General features: G+C 29.3%; 1 protein-coding gene across 1 annotated transcript; it reads right to left on the minus strand.

Moving 5' to 3' along the window:
* Positions 1–1293: 1293 nt before the first annotated feature.
* On the minus strand, positions 1294–22764 carry LOC119689167. Its single transcript, XM_038103932.1, has 8 exons — positions 22142–22764; positions 18254–18397; positions 14904–15786; positions 13298–13431; positions 6550–6720; positions 4738–4972; positions 3079–3212; positions 1294–1632 (listed from the first exon to the last, which is right to left on the minus strand). The coding sequence occupies exons 1-8, from the start codon at positions 22649–22651 to the stop codon at positions 1438–1440; spliced, it is 2406 nt and encodes an 801-aa protein (XP_037959860.1). The 5' UTR covers positions 22652–22764; the 3' UTR covers positions 1294–1437.
* Between the last annotated feature and the right edge of the window lie 4887 nt (positions 22765–27651).

Raw genomic sequence — 27651 nt, forward strand, 5'->3', positions numbered from 1 at the left:
GTTTCAAAATAGTTCTATAGAAAGTTTATAGATAAAAGGATCAAAAATTCTATTGTCACCTACTGAATGTAAATACCATTTAAAACCTAAATAAAAAAAAAAACAAAATAAAGCAACAAAAAAAAAAACAAAGAAACAAAAAACAAAGTAACAAAAAATAAAAAAAAAACCAAAGTAACAAAAAATAAAAAAAAAAACTAAAGTAACAACAAAATGAAAAAAAAACAAAGTAACAAAAAAAATAAAAAACAAAGTAATAAAAAAACAAAACAAACAACAAAAAAAAATACAAAGTACCAAAAAAAAAAAAACGATAAAAAAAAAGACAAAACAAAACAAAAAATAAAAAAAAGCAAAACAAAAAACAAATAAACAGCTTTATAAAAACTTATATCAAAAAAATTATGCATAAAAACAATTTTAATAATCCCTTGTAACATGGCCCTTTAAAACACCTATATGAGGCGTCGTACAAGTATAATTCTTAAATTTTATATTTTAAGTTGAAATTGAATTCAGATTCAGTTTTATCACATGATTTGCAGAAACAGGCAAGAGATATTGAAGAGGTTCTTAATATTTAAGAATATATTCTCTGTTATTACATATTAGAAAAATATTTACAATTATATTTGATTTTTTATATTATATATACTATATTTATATATATATATATGCAAATACATATATAGATATACATATAGATATGCATATACGTATACAAATATATATATAGATATACATATATATACACAAATATAAATACAGATATACATATATATACGCAGATATATATGTAGATATATATAAAATACATGCATTAGTTTCATACTTAACATTGTCATTGTTAAAATACTGAAGTTTTTAGAATTTGATATTATTACATTAGTTTAAGTAAACTTAACTTAAGAATAAAAATATTGCTCTCCTTCCTCAAGTTCTAGTAACTTGTATAAAAAAACAATTTTTAAAATATGCTTTCTTATAGTTTCGTTTTGGTATTAGAATTTTAAAAAAAAGATATATATATACGCATGCATATATATATATATTTATATATATTTATCTATATGCATATATATATATATATACATTTATCTATATACATGTACATATATATATTTAACTTTATGCATATACATATATACATTTATCTATATACATGTACATATATATATATTTAACTTTATGCATATACATATATATATTTATCTATATGCATATATATATATATATATATATATAAATTAGAGATAAATTTTCATTATATATATACACACATGTATGTGTAAATATATGTATATTCGGGATTGTGTAATATAAACAGTCCAACAAATTATTTCAGAAACCCATTCTTTCTCTAGATTATTTAAAAATATATGTTTCACATTATGAGCAATTTAACGCGCTGTAGTTTTACACTCAACAACATTATTTTTATATATTTTTTGGCGTATGTGTTAACTTTGTATTACTTTCACTGGAAACAAGATTAAGAGGTATTAAGAAATCATTGCCTTCATCTACTTTTTTTTCTTTATTTATATGACATTCAGTTTTGGCTTTTTTATTTTTAGAAAATACTTGTCTTATCATTCCGCATCGTTCTTCATCGGCAAATCCTTTGGTTTTCTGAAAGCATATACAAAAAAAGTATAACATGTTTTTTTTTTTTTAATTAAAATGAAATTTAAATATGTATTCATAACAAATTATATTGAAATATTACAAACAAAATTCGATATAATTTACAATAAACGAAAAAACGACAAATGCGTTAGAAATATTTATGGCAAAATGTTGTATAAGTTTACACATTAACATTAGAACTAACTTTTATAGGAGTAAACTCTTTTCTTCTGTAAATTGCATTATATATAGGTTATAATTGCATAAATGTATAAGTTATTAGTTTTAATATATTAGTATATTTTATACATAATAAAAGTGTCAATATAATTTTATAAATCTAATAAAAGTGAGTCGCTTATAGAATGTTTAACTCTTTAATGCTTAACCCCGCCTCAAGTCGGGCTTTACTTAAACGACTATCAAAAGTTAATTTGGTTATGTTTTTAATATTTTTAGATGTCAGGATCTAGATGAAGGGTTATATTTCTTTACAACATTCAAAATATTGCAATACTCTGGTCCTATTCATATTTATAACTGTGTGCATTTGGAGCAAAACAAATACTTTTGCAAATAAAAAATCTGGCAGTACATAATATAGGAATGAAATATGTTATTGGTAAAACGATTTTTGGTAACGATAAGTCGATTCGTTAACATGTAAAACACAGCACTGCAACAAAGTTGTCAATAGGTCCCCCGCCTAAAAGATCCCAAAAAGAACAAAGCCTTCCCATACAATAAAAACTATCCTAGCTGATTGAGATCAGGATTTAGCTATGCGTTTAACTGTTACCTGCAACGCATAAATATGTCAATTTTCAATATGAGCCTCAACTGCAACTCTACTCCCTGATAACGCCCATCTCTTTTCTGCCTCCAATGCAATGGATCTAAATTTTTAAATTACATTTCACCCATTCTCCAATCCGTTCTCATTTCTTAATAAATACCTTCCCTCACCTTCCAACACAATCAATACCTATTCACATCCCAGCCCATATATTCATCTTATAATACCCTTTATGCTATCTGCTTTATAGATAACTTGCGAGGAGCAACAAGAACATGATAAACTATCATGCGGAATTCGTACCGTTTCAGCAAAACCAAAATTATTACTTCTGAAACACAGTTATTATAAGCTTCTTACATTAATTTAAATAGTAATGTTTTGTCTTTTTTACATCACAAATTTGAAATTTTTTATAAATATATATAAACTTTGTGTTTAATATCTATTTCTATCAGCTGCAAAATAGAATAAAGCTTTTCATTATACATAAATACAGAAAACGTAATATATTCTAAATACATTGACATATTACACATGTGCATATGTTTATTTAGTAGCATGTATATAATATATATATTATAAATAATTAATTTATTATTTAACTTATAGAAGTTGTAGAACAAAAAAATTTATATATATTTTAGACTTACGGAAAAAGCGAATGGAGTGTTGTTTGAATTACTAGCTGCCAAAATAATTTCCTGATATTTAATATCACTAGTCACATGTTTTTCTTCCGATTGTGGATCATTGACTAATAATGATGTAAGTGAATGTTTGTTTTCTAAAATTTAAATAAAAAATATTTTTAAAACACTAATTATAATATGTTATCCAAAAATATTGCTTTTTAATCTTTTTTACATAAAGCCCCTAAACGAACAGAAGAAGATTCCGCCTTTCGAATGAAAACCCGAATGTCAGCCATTGAGGATCTTCTAATGTCAGAAGGGGAGAGTAGTTTTCGAACCAGTAACCTCCTCCTGGCCCAGATCAAGGCTGGGCAGTCACAGAGAATGTGACTGGTACGCAATACAGTAGGATAAGTAACAAATTTAGAAAGTAAATCTAATAAATGTTGCGTTTGCTTGAAACAGTAGCTAACAATGATGAGGACTAGAAAAACTCAATAATAGAGAGTGACGTAGTGCAACAGAAAGTAAACCAATTCCCGCAAGCAAGTCAATATCAACAAACATGTGACGTCCAATCACGTCATAACTAAATCAAATTCTTCGCGATGTTCAATATTCGCAAACAAGTCAGTTTCGCCAAGGAAATCAACACCAGATAAGTTAACATGCTTAAATATGTCAAGCTTCCAAAATACACGAAAAACACTTCATTAAACGATTCTTAAACGATTCATTTATAGTATCTTATCGTATATAGAAACTACTTAAACATATATCCACAAACTATAGGGTAGACACGTTACAATGTAGATAAAGTCATGCAAATGCTTAAATTCTAATTTGGTCGACGAGAGATTCTTATCAAAAGCCAGATAGGTAAAATTGAGAAATTTTCAGCAATGAATGAAGCGAAAATAGCAGAAATGTTAAACTATAATACGGTAATTACAAATATCGTCATTCTTATCGAATATTTAAATACAGGTCCACATTCATACAAATTAAGTTTGTTGGACAAATTAGATAAAGAGTTATTGAAATGTTAAAGGAATAAAATAGATGAATATGTGTTTAAATCACTTGTACGATCACGGACTAAAGAGAAGTATACTCATAATATTCAATAACAAAAACAATTAATCACAACTATTTTTTGATGTTGTTATCACACTTTAACTTAATTCGATGCTAAGGAAAGACCCCGTGAAATATCAGCCCAAATTATTTGTGACTGTATTATTCAAATTTCGGCCGGCGAGAGTAGAATTCTAAAATTTATCTATGTACCTACTAGGCAATCGCTTTGTCCTGGATGTCTTATCCAGTACAAAAATGTAAAGACAGTTTGCATAGAATTACGGATATTGGAGATACAATGACAGTAGACCAGGAAAATTTGCACCACGACATCGTCAGTACAAAGTAGATTTTTTTCTGTTGATATTTTCGACATAATTAAGTATAAGAATTTCACCAGAAATTGTACTAATAGAAATTGTATCAAATTTTGAAATACGAAATAATATATTATTACATTTTATTTTATAATTGCACGAATTTAAAGAAAAAAATAATAGATATTGAACAGAAAAATTAATACATACTACTCCTTTTGTTAAACCTTTTATTTTGTGAAGAGTTATGATACTATGTTATATAAATACTTATACATACTTTTCTTTGCTGCCTTTTCGTATTCTTTCGGACGCCTGCGTCGTGTATGAATTGTATCCCGTCTCATAGAATGTGGCCTATTGACACCATGTAGTTTAAAGTACAAGCCACAGGCATTACAAACCATTTCTCCTCGCACACTTCTTCGCCATATAGTTGTGGTAAGTGTTCCACAGTTTGAACAGCACATGTCTTTTTGAGTATTGCTCGATAAGTTATTCGGATGCTTAACGTTCTTAAATAAAAAAAAAACATTAAATAAGATTTAAAATATGATTTATATAATTTTAAAAGTGAAAACTATCACAGCTACTATATCGTTTTTTGGTATTGGTTCCGGGAGCGGTTACGATCACATCCCAGAGCAACTTGTATACGTCAACCAAGGCCGCTCAAGATTTACATAGATCTCCTTTTTAGACTAAAAAGTGTTTAAAACCGTTGAGTACTAAAGAAATGAAATTACAGTTCCATACAATTGGCAACGTTAGAAATCAGATTTTTTCAGTGCTACAATGTTTTTTATCTTAGTTGACAAAACACTTTGCTTAAACATTTCTAAAAATTTATTTCTGAAATTGTAGCTATATGTGTGTGTGTGTAGCAGGTATATTTATATCTAAATAATTGAATAAATACAAAACTTAATATAGTTGCAACTGTTTAAATATATCAGTAAAATGCTATCTTAGCAACATCAAATAATGTTAATTATTTGATATGTAAATTTGATCCGTAAACCAAACCTGGCAAACAGAATACGAATACATACTAAAATTTTCAAAATAATCATTATTTCTTCCCTAAAGGCTGATTTTTGGGTAAATGTTAGATGTAAGGAAGTAGAAAAGTTTAGGTGTGGGGACGGAGGGTATTTAACAGCTAAGGTTTACGAACAGGAATTATCTCATCTAAATGCTGCAGTGCAAAGGCACCAATCAATTGGGTTTAGATAGGTGTGTGTAGTCACGGAAATTACTATAGATGAGAAACGGTCCGATCTACGTTTCGGAGTCGCTCATGTTGCTAAACGACCAAGCTAACAGACTCCTATAACAACAATAATATATCCTGACATAAGTTAAGCCGCTGCAAATATTGTTGCACGGGAAAATAGATTTTTTTTTGACTTTTTTTGATCAGCCTGCAAGTGTTTCAACAGATGCAGTGACATAAAAGAAGCGTGTTGGTATCCTTTCTAATAAAACACACAAAAATTTTGAGAATTTGTCTGACATATAGGATAACTAAGCCATTAAAGTTTTATGATTTTACAAACATTAGTAAACAGATTATATATAAATTTGATATTGATAATATAATGGAATACAATTGTATCATAAGTTAATTAAATATTGCACACGGATAATCGAACACAAAAATTACATCAAAGCAGGCAGAGATATAACAATACCTAAACTTAGAATTAACGTTGTATATTATTAGTATTATATTTTTACAATTCTGTTATTTATTTATATGTATTTACAATATCTTGTTTATACAATTTTTAAATAAGTTGAATCATACGAAGAGTATTTAACTAGAAGATCAAGATAGTTCATTTGGAGAAAAAGAACTGTCAGTTATGTGGCAATCATATCCCAATTCAATTAATTGGAATATTTTTCATATATTTTTATTTGATATATAATTTATATGCGTGCAAAAAAATATTTTTATTAACAAAGAAAAAATCAGTTTTCTGTAGATACAGTTTATACTCTACAGGGCCTCATCAAATGGTCATTTAGAGCCATCAATGATATTTATGTATAAAATATTACACTAATAAATTTTTGAATATTGTACCTTAATATCGTGCATCGGATCCATAGGATCAGTTAGTGAGTTAACATTCTCAACAACATTAATACTGGTCAAAGAACTTGCAGGTGTAATTTTGCAAGAATCGGTTTTTAAAGGACATATCTGTTTCCTGCGGCATGATTTAAAATTTGATGAAATGCTGGTGTTATGATTCTGAAAATAAAAGTAAAATATTTAATTTAAGTTAAGACAAATTAAGTATCTAGCTATTCATTAAATTTGAGTAACTGAAATAAAAGACACAACAATTTATAAAAAATACATTGTGAAATGAGATAGTGGTAATGCTTGTAATGGTCGATAAACTGAGAATTTATGTATAAAATATATTTAGAAATATGAACGAAAATAGAATTACGTTATAACACTTGTACACAATTTATGTTATAAGTTAAAATATAGAAAAAATGATTTAAATACACACACAATGTTGGAATGCATTAATAGTTAACAGACATTTAATGTACGCTTGTAAAATCGAGAATATTGCACTACTAAAATCTAGACCACGTTCCCATTATAGTTGTATGAGCTATCGAATTTATTTATGCTAATATTTCTAGGATTATTCGATTTATTAGAGATAAATTACATAAACTAATCCTATCTCAGAAATTTTTAGACAATTGAGACATAATGGTATTTCAATATAATTTGCATTATTACTAAAGATTTTTTATCTAATTTCACGTTAAATAAAAATACAAAAAATAATACTATTTACTAGCGCTTTTTATTTGGTTGTTTTTTGTTTTGTTTTTAATTTTGGATGATTCGCAAAAACCAACTATTATTCATAAAATAATAGTTTCGGGTTTTATTAAATTTTTTTAATTAGCAATCGTAATAATCAATTTTTACTACTTGTTATGATTATATTATAACATATATATCTTTAGTTAAATAAAGATAGAAAAATAATAAATATAAATAAATGTTTTTAGCAATTCATTAAAACAATAACCACGAAGTCATTGGAGATTTTTATGTTATCTTTAAATTTTAAAAATATATAATTCCGCATCAGCATTCAAGGTGGTACCGAACAATTCTACGAATGACTTCATGTTTCGAACAACGCTGCAGAAAGACGAGTACGTATGATTTGAACAGGCAAAGAGCGACTTTTAAAGACAACAACATGCAACATCAATAAACATATTAGGGTCAAATATTAAGGATTACCTCTATATGACATCAACCTGGTATATCTTCTCTCATAATTGTATAAGTTGTCCTCAGGAAACTTCTGGGCAAAGATATTTTTTTTATTATTACTTCGGTAAACTTTGCTGATCAGCATATAAATTTTATTAATATCTAACTTGGCATGTTCTTAAAATTCATTTAGATTTTTAATAAAATCTGTTTTTTAGTAGATTGGTATAATCATTTAATAAATTTCCCATAGATAAGGTAGGTCCTGGTAAGATGCAAGTATTTATACTCCTTCCTTAAAGGGCCTGAGTAATTATAGTGGTTATAAAAAATAATTAAGTCTTATTGAAAATTGAACTTAGTTTACAACATTTACAATGTATATATGATAAACTGCTTAAAAACACGTTAATAGTATTGAGAAAAGAAGCGAACCAAATAATTTGATAAATAAAAAATGTCAAATATAAGAAGGAAAATTATATGGCCTTTTCGACTCTAAAAATTATAACCAGTATTAACAACATAACAACATATAAACATGATATTTCTACAACATATATAAGAAAATTTTGTAATTCCTTTGTAGTGAATACAATATGCTTGACTGTACTTTATACGTGCAATATGCTATGTTATTAAATAGCTATTATTTTATTTTATATTTAAATTATAAAAAAAAAATAAGTTAATTGATTTAATAAAAAGTAATAATAATTACGAAGAGATTCCAGTTTCCCGTGCGTCGTGATTCGACAATAGAGTTCGGTAAACATTTAATGTTCTGAGTAACATATTCCACTACATATTCCACTTTCTCATATTTAATCGACTTAGCTTTTAGTTTTAAATTGGGAGTAAGATATTTGATATTGTTATTGATATTCCTAACTTTTTTGCTTATTATCATACAAAAGTGATTTCCATTATTTTAACACAAGATTCGTGTGTTCACCAATCAGTTTATTTGTTACGTATAATATAGCAGTTATGGTACATACCTTCTCATCAAAAAAGAACAAGAGACCTATTTTTGAATTCCAGCGCTTATCCAATCGGCAAATTTTTTTATTTTCACGCTGGCAACACTATTATACACATTCTGTCAAAGTTTAATGCATATCGTACGATTAGTTTTTGTTTGGCGTCTATATAAAAAGTCAAAAATTTTCGTGTGGTGATTTTTATAATGGTTCAAAAATTAGAACAACGTGCGTGCATCAAATTTTGTATACGAATATACGAATGGTTTAAACGGTTCAAAGACGGTCGTACAAGCTTGGACCATGATGAGTTCCCTGGCCGCCCAACAACTTCTGTTACTGAAGAAAACATTGAATCGACGAAGCAGATCGTGTTAGAAAATCGTTGTGAACCGATTAGAGAGATTGCAGTGTTGTTGGGCATCTCATATAAAAAAAATTTGCCGATTGGATAAGCACGGGAATCACAGTTCCCGTGAATAAGTTCGTTTTTGATCACAAGGTATATTGTAAAAGCTTTTATAATATCTATTCCAATCTATACTATCTATTCTATTTGAGTTTATTCCTGCTGTACGTTTGTCGAGTACATTGTAAAAATATAATCGTACTCCCATAGTGTGAATTCACGACTTATTGATGGTCAATTGATGTCTTTATTATGTGAATCTAAGTTCCTTATGATTTTTAAAAATCTAGTTTTGATGAAATATTATTCTTGATAATAAATTTATTGATGTCAAGTACTGACAAAAAAGACGTATCATAGGAAAATTTCAAGTTAAGTTTTTTTAATTAACCAAATTTTTATTATAATATATATTATAGTAGTACATCAACACCATTAGATATCTGTGCATAACTGTACACATTCGGTAGGATAGATGTTTTACTTATGCACTGCTATGACACTAGGATGCATACAATTGTAGTTATTGCATTTGATATAATAATTATTTATGATGCTTTTTAATTTGCTTTTATGTCCATTTAATGTAAAACGTTTTTCTTTATCGGTACTAAACTTAAAAGTTTAAGTGCTAACAGTGCTAAATCAAGTCAATACAGGGTTTAGCAGACCAAAAATGCGAGATTTACATTTATTACAAGACTCGATCGAAGAAAGGAATTCTTTGTCGTCAATCAGCTTGAGCGGAATAAAATCCACCATTTTTAGATAGTGAGTACTAAAAGCTGAACTTAATGCACTGATACCTTAACATCTTACTAAACTTGTATTATTATAACTTGGAGTCTTTATCAATTTGTTATTATTGTTTCACCATCTTAATGACTTGCTGTATTGTATCAAAACAAGATTTCATAAAATATTGATAATACATTAGTGAAGAATTCACTTTATCAACGCATATTATTTCCCAAAAAAAATGGAATTACTACAAATGTCTGTTGCTTGCAGATCATTGAATAACGTGAGCATTGATTGCAAAATCATTTTGACACCTCATTATACTGCTAACAAGTCTTACAGTCTTGTACCAAACTAGCAGATCAGTCCATTAAAACTTCTTTCCAACTAAAAAGTTAAGATCTATCCTAAAATCACTCCGAACTGACTCATGCAATAGCTAAAAACAAGAAAGCAGAATAATGTACATTTTTCCAGAAATATAATCTGTAAAAGGTAACGTAAAACGATCCAATAATTACAAAGCAATGCATATATTCACTGTGATGACCAATTATTATTTTAACCATTTATAAAGATCATGTTGTCATAAATTTACTTATTTTTTACTTATAAACTTATTGATATAATTCTAGTGAAATATAAAGGGCTACACTAACAATTAAAATAATCTTCTCTCACTTATCAAAGAATATAATTCTAAAAGCATACACCCTGCAAGTAACCTTTCTTGTGTCCACTTGGAATATACCAGTTTCTATTCATTGTACCATCTATATTTTACTATATCCGATTTGTACTTACACTTGTACAATGTTATGTTACTGATATATCATAAATCAGTAGAACACTATCAAATTCATCCCCACGACAATTTCGACACCGTTGTGCGCCAAATTTGGTCGACAATTAAAATATTCCCAGCCTATATAGCAATAGACATTGATTGAAGAAATGAAGCGCCATGGAAAGTCAATGAATTTGTTTCGTGCATTGGATTTTCATTTTTTATTATGGAAATAAGTTTGAAAGTGTTATTTTTCTTTAACGTTTTTTTAAAATTAGGTATCAATAGAATAAATTTATCACTAAATATTACATCACGCATTCGTATTTTATCATATACAATGGCAAACATAATTATTGGCAAAGCAAGCATGTTAAACTTTAACATTGTTTTTCCTCCATTAAGGCAGCGATCTTTAATTAATAAAAAATTTTTTTAAATAAAATGCAATTAAATTCATTTTGTTTTATTATATTATCTTTTATATATAATTTTTTAAAATTAAAAACCAAAAAAAGTACTTAATTAGCCTAAACAAAATAGTTGGCGCACTTAGGTTCTAATGAATTATTTTAACATAATTTCATCGATCTGACAATCTTTTCCTGGAAAACACCTGTTCTCTCTACATTGTAAATCACGTGGTGGTTTAGTTTCTAATCCAGTTTAAACAAAATGAGTAGTAAACATAAAGAAACTAATAAATCTTAGCGAAAAATAAGTCTATATTTCCACAATCAATGCAAATCTTTTACCGAGATTGGGAAAATGATGGATAGAAGTTCCAAAAGAGCGACATCATTGCAAAATGCAAAGCACACACGCCGACCTAAAGCTTTAAGCGACCGTGAACGCAACAAAATAAGAAGAAAGGTAAAAGGTAAGAAAGTCAACTCAAAAATATCTTTAACACAGACCGCAGCTGAAAATAAATCAGAATTTGACAAGGACATTTATTGCATAACCGGAGTATACTACATGAAACCAATTACAGTTAGCGTGTTGCTAGATGAAAACAGTTTATTTTGCAGATCAACCACCAATAGAATTAAGTCTATGCAAAGGAGTACCTAAGCAAGCCGATCGACTTATGGAACGATGTATTCTTCTCGGATGAAAGAAAATGTAATATATTTTCATTTAATACGGCTTGAAGAAAACCAGAGACCGAATTGCAAAAAAAAATAATCCTACTATGTCTGTAATACATGGTGCCTGTATGAAGGGGATACAGGATTTCAGCGAATTAGAATTCATTGACGACATTATGGACAAACAATATTATATAGACATCCTCAAGAAAAATGTCAAAAAAAAGGGGGCGAAAACTTGAGCTTCCAACATGACAGTGGTCCAAAACATATAGCTTATGATCTCCGTATATGGCTTTCGTATCATGTAACACACACATTGTAGCATCCACCCTTATCTCCATAATTCAACCCCATATGTGAACATTTGTGTGAACAATTGGATAGACATCTAAAGAATCGCAATATAACAACAAAGGCAGAATTGAGGGTGGCCAGAAACCACACAAAACTTTGTGTCTTCGATGCCGATGCGACCAGAAGCTGTTATCAAACAAAAAGACTTAACCACGATATATTAATTGTTACCTTAAATAATTTTTTTTAATGTTTTTTAATTTTTGCATAAAGAGTGCCAATATTTTTGTTCAACCTACTTTTTTTGGTTTATTAATTTTAATGCATTAAATATAAAAGGTAATATAATGAAATAAAATAAATTCAATTGCACATTATGCATTTTATTTAAAAAAATTTTTTGTTAATTAAAAATCACTGCATTAACGGAGTAAAAATAGTGTTAATTAAGTTCGTCAAGTTCGTATGTATATGATAAATATTTTGGTATGTAATACTAAAATGATTGTCTCTATTCTTTGTTAAATATTGATTCATTTGCTATTTGTGATTGGGATAAAATCACAATATTTATGTTATTATTATAAATTCAGTGGTAATTCTGTATAAAGAAACACAAAAATGTTAGTAACGAACTAATCACTATGTCTACGCTCAAGCTATTTACACTATGCACAAATATTTAAAGGTTTATATATTGAGTATATTGCAACGTCATTGTTTATTTTCGATTGTAATCTTCAAAATTTGACTAAACAAAACCAAAATAAATGTGCTACAATAAATTTGTATTAACATGAACACGAACATAAACTATTCATAAGCACTTCTCATATAAAGCAATATTTAATGGATATATTTTTATGTCAGTGCGTATAATTTTAAAGTATCTGCTACATGGGAAAGGCGAACATTTTATCTTAACTCCATAATTGCTTAAACAATATGATATCAAAACATCATATCAAACATCATATTATTGGTGTCGTTATATGTGCACTAAATAAAACAACAGCTATCAGACTTTCGCAACTACTCGCAGATAATTTGCGCAGGGCATTACAGTTAATAAGTAAAAAAAAAAGATATAACGGAAATAAACTGTTTGGAAGAAAAACGAATTACATTCAAGTATATAGCATACCACAAATAAATAAATATCGACTCTATAAATATTTATTTTGTTTAATTTTCCAGTAATGATATATACACAAAGTGTTTATTAAGTTTTTATTCTTATTTAAAATCATTAATATAAAATTACCTTTACTAATGGTATTGGTTCCTCAGGTTCACTGTCCTTTGAAATAATTGCTGTTGACGAAACTGGAAACGTCAGCGACTGATTTATCATATGATGTAAAAATTTTGTAGTAGGGTTATCATCGGTGTTTTTAGCTTAAAAAATTACAAAATATTTTAAAAATCGATATTATATGTGTATTTTTAAAAATTTTTATATAAAAACCAAAAATAAATAAAAAATATAATGTGGACTAAATATGAAAGCATTATCTAAACTCTTATTGTTAATTAATTCTTATTTCTTTTTTGCATATGGGTATGTCCATAGCTGCGGCAATGACTGAATGGCGGACGCTTGTATGAATCCTTTGAGGAATGTTGAACGGCACTTGGTAGTCTTCGACAAACGGTTCCGGGACGTAGACCAGGCCGTTTTTGGTCCTTGAGTATTTCAATTATATCCTCTCTCCCCCCTTCCAATTATCCCCTTAACTCTAATCTGTGTAGATCCAATCCCCTACCCATGTATTCGTTTTGTAAATCTTACATGTTATTTGCTCTTCGAGTACAGACGATCAACAACAACAACCATAGGCGGACGCCCATAATATGATAGAAAGCATAGTAGTGTATTTTTTTTAAGATGCTTTTCGAGTACATTACTTTAACGCAAAAATCTACAAAATATGCAAATAAATGTTCATGAAATAAAGTCATAAATGATCCTCAGTAGTACCATGTCGTAATACGTTATGTGAAATGTGTAGAAGATAACAAGATATTTATGCATGTATGAAAAACTAACAAAAAATCCTGCACAAAAGTTTTGTAACAAATATAAGTTATATTAACAAAATCATAATTTTTTATTTAGTCTGCAGTATTCCTTCTTCAACAACTGTGTAATTAAAAATAATAATAATAAATAACATTTTCCATCACATAATAAATTTGAGGGCGAATAATAAAGCAAAAACTATCTGCAGATTATTAACTTCATACAGCAACATGGGGGTAGGACTGATAATTTATTTTAACGTTTCTCTAGTATTTTGATGTCTTTTTATAGAACAATTTATCTTTGGCCACAAAATAGGCTTCAGTTTCGACAATTGCTTCTTTATGTGTGCTAAATCCATTACTGCTAACATTGTTCCAGTTATAGGCCCCGAATTTTGCGAACCGCGTTAATACAAATAACTTCTTTTAGAGTGGTATATGAATAAATATTTAAGTGACGCATTAATCACAGCGCCAGATGCAGTAATCCATATTTTCATATCACGAATATATTGATAACTGCTGCAAATGCCTTTCAACATACAGTAATATGACACAGGCTATAGCAACAACTACTACATATTGATGTAGTACTTACTACACCTAAGTATTCTATATCTAACATATACACATTTTATGTTTTTACTAATCTTTATACTGAGAATGTATAGGATTAAAATATTGAAAAAATATTTAAGACCCTTAAACTTATAAATGGAATTCGGTAATAATCAAAGTACATTTTGCACAAGTTATATGATACTGTAGAAATTTTATTTACTTGGTGAATTTTGTTTAAACACTAAATAAATGTACTATATTAAGTAATAAAAAAATAAACTTACCAGCGGAGCGTGCAAGGACCTGCCAGAGTTGAGTGGTTGCAGCATCCGTTCCTTGCTCTTCAGATGTAAAGCTTTCAGAACTTCGACGTTCATTCGATACCGATATATCCATTTCTAAACGATGGGAATCTGAACTTTCTTCTGAGTCGAAAAAAACAGTATTCTTTTCTTCCATATCCGTAGTTTGGGATTTGTAGGGTATTGTGTTAATACTGCATTTTTTTTGTTCTAAATCTATATTTAAGGAGTTTGATTTTGTTTCGAGTATTGTGGATGGATAAAAAGTACAAGCACGTATTGTTTCATTTTGTTTTTGTGGAGTAGCCATTCTTGGTTTTTTTAAAGATAAGTCTATTTCTGCAATATCTATAAGTTTTCTTTCGTCTGACGGACGTTTATATTTTATCACAGAACTTTTAATACTTTCGTCCCTAAGAAAGGAGATACTTGGAGATTGAGGATTCGAACATGGTGGCGATATAACAGCTTTTTTACTTATATCCATTAGCACCGCAGCTGTTTCTAACTGTTGTTGTAGATTTTGAAGTTGTTCAATATTTGTAAGGTTTTCAGATGGTTGACTCCCAATCATTGGAGGAGACTCTTCTTGATTTTTGCATATATCACGTTCAAAACATTCTTGCTGTTCTATTTGTTCATTAAATTGTAATGATTTGTGTTCTTCATTTAAATCAACATCAGAATTCATTTCTATTTCGTCTTTAATAGTTCGAATTTCATGAATGGCAGTATTTTCGATTTTTATTTGCTTAGATTTACTTAATTCTGTTAACGCTTTTGCAGCAATTCTTTCGGATGATGACTTTTTACATTCATTTGGAGCCAATATATTATTATATATCTCTGTAGATGTTTCAGAATGCTGTAAATGATACATTTATTTAATTACTGAATTTAAATTTTTAACTTGAATTTATGTTATGAACAGTTAGATGCTAAACATATTTTTTTTGTTGCATAGACTACTTGTTTTATTTTTACTAAAACTACAAATATAAATATATAAATAAATATATTTATAGTTGATAAGTACAAGTATTTTAGTCTTTTATAAAAGGTTGCATAAATGGAATTCATCACTTTTTGAATATCCGAAGTTCTAAAAGGTATTCCAGCAATGAGTAAGCAAGTAAATCGTATAACTAACGAAATACGACACATATTTAAGGTCAGAGAATATTCCGTGGTATTTCTCGATGTAAAACAAGCATTTCATTAAGTATGGTATAATGGACTCATATACAAGATACGCTGTCTATTATTTGCAAATACCCACTCAGTTAAAGATTTGTATCTACAGAACTGATGTTTTAAAGTTAAATGTAAATCATTTACTTCTATTAATTTCCCAATATAAGCTGGGGTTCCACAAGAAAGTGTTCTTGGCCCTATCTTATATGTACTTTATACATCCCAATATCTCAATAAGTTATTCAGTTGTCACCACAACGTTTGCCAATAATACGGCAATTTTATGCCGAAACAAAAACGTTGTGTTAGCTTTGAACCAACTTCAATCGAACTTATTTTGGGCGGAGAAATGGTTGAAAAAATGGGGAATTAAAAATAATTAACTAAAATGTAGACATGTCATTTTTATCTTAAATCGCACCACTTATAAACTATTTTACTAAATTGAATTCATATTAATTACGAAATAACTTCTTTATTCTATCAACGTAAGCATTCAATGTAAAAGTGAGTTCATATATAAAAGACATCACTCAATCAGTGTCTAATCGGTCTAGCTAAACAAAATTTTTTTTTAATAATTCCTAAATATATTTTTTTGAAACTGATACATTAATTCCAACGCTTCTCAAACTTTTCAACGCATTTTTACGCAAAGATTTGTCTGTGCTTTCAAAATAAGTGTCAGTTTCAGCAACCACCTTTTTATTTGGTCCAAATCTTTTTTCCTAGAGCTGAAGCATCTTTTTGAAGTTTGCAAAAAGTCAGTAGTAACTGGTGACCAGATTCGGAAAATAATGTGGAATATCTTTAAGGTGTGAGTTACTTTATGTAACTTCGCTTTATAACCGTTTAAAGTGATATTTTTATAAACTTTTTTTTTCCGGAACAATTGCCGATTTTGGACGAAATTTGAGTGACTCTGGTTAAGTTTAATATTCTAGTCAATAATAGTTGATTGCCTTGGTGCTAAGTCATCATAACGCTTATGAAACCACTTTATGACTTCAAAAGTATTTTTCACATCAAAAACAATGTTTAAATAACACAATAAACACTTCTTATAAACACACAATTACAAAGTACGTTAATTTGTTATTTACATTGTAATCTGTTAAGGATTGTAGTTATTAGAATATCAAAAATTTGGCATGTATCGTTTGAAAGATGATACTCTCCACAAATCATTAAATTTTTACAATCTATATAGTCTTACCATATTGTGACAGACAGACCAAAAACTTATTTAGTGATATGCAATATAACTAAATAACAATATAAGCAATAGTCGAAGTCCTAGTTTCAACAGCACTAAAAATAAACAGTAACATGAGGACAAAAGTGTTGAAAGAGATATATGACTTAGGCTATTTAACTAAACCAATTATAAAATAATACAGTTTTTTGGCTGTAGTCAAAACACAGTTGACTTTTATTGTAGACCTGAACAGGATCTAGATTTTGTGTTATATAAGATAATGACATAGTTACAACTTTGTAAACTGTACTAAGCATATGAACAGGTCCAAGTTTACTAAGAACGTACTCCCGCAATTTAAAGCTACTGCGAGAGTAAGTACGCAGTCAAAAATCTAATATGTAATAAAATAAAATAAAACAATATGTAATAAAATATAATAACACAGGTCTTCGAACTTGTATTTTTAACTCCGGAAACTTCTCTGAATACGAACAGCACTACTATATATAACGAGATCGGTTCTGACCGATGTACTAAGTGCGCTGACCAAAAAAAATCTGTAAATATCTGGTCAAACTAAAAATATTATTAGAACCCGGTAAATAGTAGTGGAAAAAACAACAAATGTTTAATTTAATAAATTGAATATTAGAATACAAAGCCAAACTAAATCAATTTAAGTTTTATGAGTTTTTGTTTTCTTGATTTTGTTTGGTTAGAAAAAGAATTTTAAATATATAATTCGTACAGCTTTGAAGTTGTTGCGATCAATTTGTAACTTGGTCTATTATCTTGATGATGGAACACATTTTTCATCCTTATTTGAGATAGGCTTTTGGGAACTGCACAACACAAAAGAATTTTTACTTAAAAACATTTGATATATGTACTTATTAGTATGTTAAATTTTTAACCATATTAATTTTTTTAATCTTACCTCTTGTGAACTATCAATATGCTTTAAGAATTCCTTTAATTTATTATTAGTTCTTTGTGCCATTGACCGAAATTTCCAAAAGGCCTTAAGTTGAGCTCGACAGTCACAACAAACAATTGTTGGTAATCCATCATTTTGTTGTACCTAAATAATAATAAAAATAATAATAATAATAATAATAAAAATAATAATAATAATAATAATAATAAAAATAATAATATTAATAATAATAATAACAATAATCATAAAAATATATTTGTTATTATTAGCAGCAGTAAAAATAGCAGTAGTGGTTGTTGAAAAAGTAATAAATTTTAAATAGTTTTAATAATTTAAGACTATAATTTAACTAAACTTAATATACTTTTAAATGTAAATAGCAACAGCAGATATTTCGTTTTGGCATCAGCTGTTTATATTTCAAAGCGTTTTATTTTATTTTTTATAATTTTTTATATGTTTTCTAATATTATTGAAAGAAAACACCCAATCTGATGTTACAAGGTTTCATTTTTTACAATCGTAGAGGTTGCAAGCTGTTCCATTTTTGAATTGAATCTTTCACAATTACGTGAATGACCGTAATTGAATTTCAGAACTGGGCATATGAATTTCAGATGATCCTATAGATAAAAACTATCTCCAACCCTGTAACGACTAATGGGCTACCTACAGACATTTTAAAAATAAGAGCTGTTGAACTAAAAGGGATAAACCGGTTGCAAGTACTCCAAGAGTCGATGTTATCAATAAATTATAATGCTATTTGATGATATCTCACTAAATCGTTTTTCCAACTTTTACTGAACAAAATAACGACCTTTATATGGATAATTCTAATTTTTCTTTTAAAGAAAACAAAAATTTTAGAATATGAGATATTTCTATTTGAAAAAGGTATAATATTCCATCAAAATAATCCACGAGCACTCATACAAGTCAGTAACTCGTTAAGAAAATTTTACAAATTAGATGTGATATGTTACGACTACTACAATATTTTCTCAATCTCAATCAATTAACAGATCTCTAAACCAAACAGAACGGTTGGTCTTATTATTATCCAGTTATAAAAAGAAGTTCCACTCTATAATTTTCATAGAGAAAAATAAATAAATGTCTAAACTTTTTATGAACAATAATACATATAAGCATAAAGATTTGACACAGAATAATTATTGTCAGTAACTTTTACAATTGCGATATAGAATTCTCTTTCGACCGACAAAACTTACACTCTATATCAATCCCTGTACCAGGGAGTTGTTTATGGCACAGAAATATGGAAGATAGCACAGAGTGCTGAAGTTGAACTCGAAGTGTTTAGAGAAAAGTTCTTTGAATGATTTTTAGGCCTCTACATGTTAGAGACGGTTACCGCATTGACATTATTCAGGAAATTAACATCCATCCAACAACTTCTCTTACTTGGTCATGTTACAATTATGAAAGACTATGCTTTAATACAAAAAAAAAAATGTGTATGAGGCGGATGTAGGAGGAGTAATAGGTAAAGGAATACATGTCTCTGGTGAAGTTACCAAATTGAGATCAGTTCACCAGAGAGCAAAATATGACGGAGTTTCGTTCTTTCAATACATTGATCTAAATTGATCTAAAACGTGACTAAAAGAAACATAAACTAATTAAAAACGTAACTTAAGTTCCGCTGATTTATTCAAAAGATTGTCTAAAAAAAAATATTATTTAGAAAATCGTTTTTTGAAAGTCTAGAACCTAATCATTACAATTTTAGATCTATATTCGAAAGATTGATTATATTTACTAATTATCCATTCTTATTGAGTTCAATTATTTGGGTTATGCTTACCTTATAAATTTAAAACAATGGTTAACTTTGTGAAAAGCAGTCAAACTAATAAATAACATTAGCTTATACCTGCCTACTAGTCGTTTTTATATAATAACATTTTTTTCTGTTAATAAAACACCCATGGAAGTAAACAGATGCACGTGGATATATGGTTTCCCCTCTTCAAATATGTGATGAAGGTAAAAACTATATACTTGCAGTTAATCAAAATATTAGATTGACATATTTACGTCTATCTAATGACCTCTATTTAAACATCATCTACCAGAATGATAGCAAACCAATGGCACGCCTATATACTGTATCAAATTCAGGTCTGCCATTTGGTTTGGTTATTTTAGGCACTCATTACTAAAATGTGTTATGTATAATTATGTTCAATCTTAATTCAACTTCCTAATATCAAGTTTGCAAGAGACAGAAATGTGTGCCCAATGGGGGAGTGATGCGAATACACAGCCTAGCTTCCTTAGCAGTCAACCTAACGTGGTGCATCCTGTTCTCACATACGACGCTCTGGCGACCGAACATACCTAGCAGAGGGGAACTTCTCTAGCTACCAAACACCAATCTTATTCCCAGGTTTGCAAATAAGTGGATTTGGTCCTCAAGGTTGGAGGTTGATCGCAAAGTTAGTAGCCTCACATCGAAAAAAAAACGACCACAACGCAATCTTTAAGAGGCCAAGGTTCTTACTGGACTGTAGTGCCAAATAAGAGGAATATCAAGTTTTATTAAATAAGTTTATTTAAACAATTTTAATTAAAAAAAAATAGTCTCACTAACTTGCCCTCTTCTTCTCCTATACAGAATTATGGTGTTCTAATGCGTTATTTGAATACTACTAATATTTACGTATGCCATATCTACAGCTCTTTTCCCTATGACGTCGCCCATCATCGCTTGTATTTTTGCACAGTCTAACCTTCGTCCAATTAACCTTTGGACGCATCCAGTATAATATTCAATATAAACCTCCCACCCAATTCCTTCACGTTCTCCTTCTTCCCCGTTCATCCGCCCTATTCTCTACCCACCAGTGGTGGTGGTGGTGGTGGTGGATGGTTCCTACTCATGTAATCATCTTGTGTATCCTTTCATGTTATCTGCTTACAGGTCCCAGTGGGTTACAACAACAACACTATTTACGTACTATATATTTAAATGGTAGGTATCAATTAGAAAGTAGCTAGAACTTATTAGATTACACATTTATTCTATACTAGTGACTATTTCTGAAATACACACACACACACACATATATATATATATATATATATATATATATATATATATATATATATATAGATTAAATATATAATGAATTGCAAGTGATATTTATAAAAAAATTTGTTTATATATTTTATTATATCCAAAATTAAATATTCATTCAAATATTTGATTCAGATATATATAATAAAATATTTCATTTTTAATATTTTAATATTTAATATTTTAAAATAGACCACACACTGTTCAAAAACTTAAAATTTTCTATATATAACGATTTTAAATACCGTCGTACAACTGTTAATAAATAATGTTATTTATTTATTGTATATAACTTTAAGTTATTTATTATTTATATAATGTTATTTATTTATTTGTGAATTAACACTATAATTAATTTTAACTTAGTTAACTAAGCATAAGAAACTGGACTACTAGGTTCTTCGCTCTGAACTTAAAATCTGTAAAAAACTGTACCCATATCATAAAAAGCCCGACCAAAAAGACCTTCAACGTGACAAAATATTTATAAACAAATGTATATGAGAAGCAATTTTAAAATTTATTTTAGTAGATGTACAAATTCTAAAATGTTTACATATCCCTTATAATACATTTTAAGTCTGTATTATTAATAACAATAGTAAACTTTATTTAATTGATAAGACAATTAGTGGAAGTGTTTATATTCTACACATTGTTTAAAACGTTCTTTTTTCGCTATTTGTAATATCCATATTAATATATATTTATATTACAAGCGAATCAAATTTCATAATATTTATACACTATAGCAATATAAAAATAATGATTTTTCTATTTACCTTTATTGAGAGGCATCTGAGAATTTGAATTGTGATATGTGGAGATGATTCATTACAAACCTCACCATTACATCTTTGATCACTGCTTTTATTGGGACTGCATGCGTTATCAATCATTCGAAATAACGTGCTGGTTTGTTTGTCTGCCGAAGTTGCAGGATATTTAGCCAAATTATTTTGTATAATACTACAACCCGCAGAATGTTGCTGCAAGTGGATTGTAGCAAGTGAAGGCACATTTGGCAATTCTGAGTTCTGATTATGTAGTCCTTGTTCCGTTTCTGTTGTTTTTGGTAAAACATTATTACATTTGTATGAACTACATTTGCACTCATTCTGATTTGATTGTAGTTCGCTATCATAATTTAAATATGTTTCTTTAGTGGTATTTTTAGCTTGACTCGACACTGTCGATATATCAAATATTTGGAGTTCTTCAACTTCATAATCATTTACCAAAGTTAGACACAAACGACAAACTCGATTAAATTTAGGCGGTACATTACACATAATTATTATATATATAAAATTATATATATAAACTTTTTTCCCAACAGTCTTTAAGCACCCACACTGGTTGAATAATTTAAATACAGTTTAGCTAATAATTAAAAACAATGTTTTAATAACACTAACACAAACAATTCTACAACAAATAACATAAAAAAATAATGCAGAAAGCAATGACTACTATGCTCAATAGCAATTACACATTCCTAGATGCTTTTCTCACGGAATAATTAAGTGATGCCAGAAAAACTAAAATTGAAATAAAACCCATTAAAAATACCAATTCACATGTATAGATGTAACGCAAGCAACATATAAATACAATTGAGTTACTTACTATAGGTTTACACTATCGCAATTAACAAATGTGCAACACAATGGCTATTAGGATTAATAACAAACTGAATATAATTGTTTTTTAAATATTAATCTAAATAATTTGTTCCAAACAGATTTTTTATATAAACAATTTATATAACAATTTATGTAACAATTACATAAAAAACACACATATTTTAAAGCAGTTTATTTGATTTGAGTCGTTAATCAAGCTGATTTACAAAGAGTTTTCATGCAAATCGACTTAGTTAAAAATAAATTAAGTAAAATTATGCCAAAAAAGTTGACACAGCATTGTAAAATATATTCCCCATAAGGGAAATGATCGAAATTTGGAATACTTGACATATGAAATAAATTGTAAATAAACAAAAAACAAACGAGTCAGGGCTAAGAAATTTTTAAAATGTTTGTTTATTATAAGTAAAATATATAATTGATTGGAGCCATTTTTTTGAAATATTTTTTTCAAAATTTCTTCGTTATTTTGTAAAATAACAATTCATTTAAATTTTACACCTTATTTAATAATATTCGGTATCCATTCAAATAATAATCTAGCAATGTCTTAGTTTTATCAAAATTGCTGACGAGAGTAATGGTTAATACTTTTTTTTTATAATCTTCAAACTTTTTTTATGCATTGCACGGCAGTTTCTGTATGTACCTATTGCTTTCTTAATGTTGTGAACAATTACACATATATTATACATACAATTTTTTGCATTTTCTGCGTTGTCCGCGATCAATTAATTAATTTCTGCTAACAATACAAAACTAAATATTATATAAGTTGACTTATACCCATGGGAACAACCAAATTTTAAGTTGATTAATATAAATTGATTGAGCTGCAGTTGAAACATGGCATTAAATGCAAAATTTATTGTAATATGTATACATACGTATGATACGTTTATATTTAGTTTGATTAATTCTTATATTAACTTAAAGATAACTTCCATGTACAAATTTAGTACTGAATTATATGTATATTTATAACATATGTATAAATTCTGTATCTGCATGTACTTATAATAAAATTCAATTAATATGTGTTTGAGTTTTACCAAATTTTAGTAAATTGCTATTTTATACTTTCCTATACTTAGTGGAATTTTATTGATAGATATGTTTATCAAAAATACATACATATAATGTTCTATTAATACAGCATAAATAATCATATTTTTATGGTAATTATAATGCTGTAGAAGAATGATTTGTTTGGTTTGAAGAACCGATGGATTCCATACAAATATCGGACAGCCAAAAATACGATTGAACAATAACTTATAATATATCACAATATAACTAAATTCGTAATTGCGAATAATTCTTTTACATATACGTCAAATGAAACAAAATATGAGTGCAATGTTTAGCATTTTCATTTAGTACAGTACACTTTAGTTTTGATGTATAAATAGGTTTTTGCCGAAGTAAGCCGACGGAACAAAAATACTAATAAAAAAAACAACTACTAATCTGTGAATACAATAAGAATTAAAATATCTTATTATTTAGATTTTTACCTATAAATATTTCTGTGCTATGTGTGTGAGCTGCTATAAACTGAAAAAATATATATTTTATTCGCATTATAACTTTTGCTTGATTTTAATTTCAAAAGTACTGCAACATACCGATATACAATATGGGTATTGTGTATAATATGGGTATGTTCCGTTATTCGATGTACATACTTCTCAACGCATACATAATTCCTTATCTAAAAAATCGTATTGATAAAGGGGAGATAATAACAAAGGTGTTCGAGAGAGGTATTATATCAATTTATATGATGAACTAACCCCATAAACATCCTGGCACCACCGCAAAATATTTCGTCAAGATACCGTTTAAGCATTGCTGCTTACATCGTCAGTTAGTTGTCACTGTTCGTTTCAGTCCGCCTTATCTCGTTTACTCTGCTTAAATTCGCATTTACTGCTGATCTCATGCGTTTATTATGTTGTAGTACCGTCATTATGCTCGTAGTCGCCGGTTTCACTAATTCCTATTTTTGAGATAAGCTGCACATTTGTCTGATGAGGTTTCACACTGTTAACTTTCTTCTAAGACAGTCTGTATGCTTTGTCGTTCGTAGTTAAAACGCGGACATTTTAAAAGAACGTATTCAGCATCTTTTATTTTGGTTAGACATATTGAGCAATTGGCATCATATTCATGTTTGAAGCGCTGAAGGTAATACTTAAAGTAAACTATGTGCTGCCATTATTCAATAGAACGCAGCTTTTCGACATCTCTTGTTGTTCCTGCTACTGGTATGTACATGTTCCCTAGGTTAGGTACCTATAGACCAAAAAAGAAGCAGTCGTGTGATACTTATCAGCTTGTTAAAATGTGTGAGAAGTACTCGTTGATTAGGCTGATGTCACAAACTTCCCTTCTGTTTGATATTGCCTTAAATTTGGGTATCGGTGCGAACCCACATCTTATAATGCGCGTTGTATCCGATAATGACCAGAATTATTGTGGTGTTAGCACCTCTTATCAGAAGTATTAAGAAGTCCTGTGATGTTAAGGTGCCGTAATTGTACGCCGTGTATGTGAAAACAATCTAGACCAGCATGATCTCCTCCTCTTTTTCTGTTAGGCTGAGAATTAATGCTGCTAGAGCAGTTATAGATCATTAAGAGGTTTATTTTCCTAATTCTGAACATAATCAATAGTATCCTTGACGGTGCTAATCGCGCGTCCTCACACCATTGTGAGATTTAAACAAATAACTGATTGTTCATTTTATACGACGAGAGCCTGACGTAAATCGCTTTTGGAATTGCTGACCTTGACGATCTTTCAATGGTGAGTTGGCAGGTCAGTGTTGCTCACTTTAAGAACGGTTAAAATTTGAGATACATATGAGTGCTCCAAAAGTAGCCAGTCTCTAGAGCGAGAATGTTGTGGGTTTTTGTCCACAGAAACAGCTTTAAACTGCGCGACAGACCCAATTGCCTCGAGCTTTTCGTTTGCATTCTGTTAAAAATCCGCTTAGAGTTGATATAAGCATTCACTTTTTATTACCATATATTCAGTTGGAAAGATGGTTCCGTAACTATTGCCAGTCTCAATAATGACCCCAGTCGCTAAAAGGCTTGGAGGTGTAAAATTCGGATGTAATAGGCTTGGGAAGGCACGGTTTGTCCAGTCTGTTGAGTCGACCTTTGTCATGTATGTGTAGAGAAAAAAGTGGTCGAATGTCAGTGGATCGCAGGTTGATGTTCTCTTTGGCCGACTTAAGTGCAACCTTGTCTCCTTCGTATAACTGTAAGGGTCAACGGCATTAAGGATGGTTTGGATTCAGTTGCACGCGTTCTGTACATTTTTGGTGGGTTGGGGAGTTTTCATGTAGGTATGCAGGCTTTATGTTTGGTTATATTTGCTGGTCGAGCGCTCACTATATTTACATTAACCGGAACATTAGTAAAAGGGCAAGAGGAAACTTTATCGCCTTAAACAATTGCTGAAATGCTGAGCGACAGAGCGGTCCTATTGACGTTCTTTCGTAGTGAGGGCGAACTCTGCTTTATGCCAGAGCCTTACAGGTGGACATTTGCTTAATCAGATTTAACCGTTCCAATGACGTGTTAAGTGATAGCTTTATGAAGTTGGATGTATGGTTTTTATTTTGTTTACGTTATGTACGGGAACAAGTGCCAAGAGCTAGACCAGTGCTAATGGGAATCAAACTTCATCCGAATCCCGATGGAACCGTGCCATAAGGCAGCTTGGTTTAGAAGTCTGTAGATGTCTGTGTTTGTCGATTAGAGTCGGAAGACAAAGCCGGTTATTGCAAATAGATGTTGAAGCTCATGAAAAAGGGGTATGGGAGTAGATCATTTGGAATTTTCCGAATATATTAGAAGTTATATATGTAAGTTATATATGAGAGTCCAGCAGTGGTAAAGGAGTCAAGTATAAGTCGGTTAAGCAGTAATGGCAGTAGTAGTGAGGTCAGCAGTCAGCAGTGAGCAGTCAGTGGTCGACAGTTGAGAAGTACGGTCGTGTGCGTTTGTAGTTGGCGATTATCTTTTACATTTCATAGTTTTATTATTTTTATTGTTGGCGTGTGTGTGAATTATATTATATTGACTATTTAAACTTACCTTTTACATATATAATAAACTTATCTTTTACATATATAATAAACTTACCTTTTACATTTGGGGGCTCAACCGTCGAGCTAAAAATAAAAAAGTTGATACAAAATTGTTAAAAGTTGATCGAAAATTCTGTGTCTGCAACTATAGACACAAAGAAAAAAAAAAAAAAACCAAGCCACAAGCTGGACACAAAAGGAGAACACGAAATAAATAAAAAGAGCGCTGCAAAAATAGGCGCGCAAAACGTTGCTGAAAAAGAAAAGCAAGAACAACAATATTACACACGTTCGCAGGCGTTCAGAAGGAGATCGTTCAGTGCGTCGCAAAGAGGAGAAACAGCAGTTGAAGCAGAAAAAGAAGGAATATCAAAAAATAAAGCGATCACAATGGAAGCAAAAGTGGATGAAAATAATAAAAATTTGCAGCAACTTATTCAACTGTTAACACTGAAAATTCAAGCAGATGAAATCAAACAACCCGAACCTAAAATAGCAGTTGAAAATTTTGCAAAAATTATTTCAGACTTTGATGGGG

The sequence above is a fragment of the Teleopsis dalmanni genome, chromosome X (assembly GCF_002237135.1).
Source record: "Teleopsis dalmanni isolate 2A chromosome X, ASM223713v2, whole genome shotgun sequence".
NCBI lineage: Eukaryota > Metazoa > Arthropoda > Insecta > Diptera > Diopsidae > Teleopsis > Teleopsis dalmanni.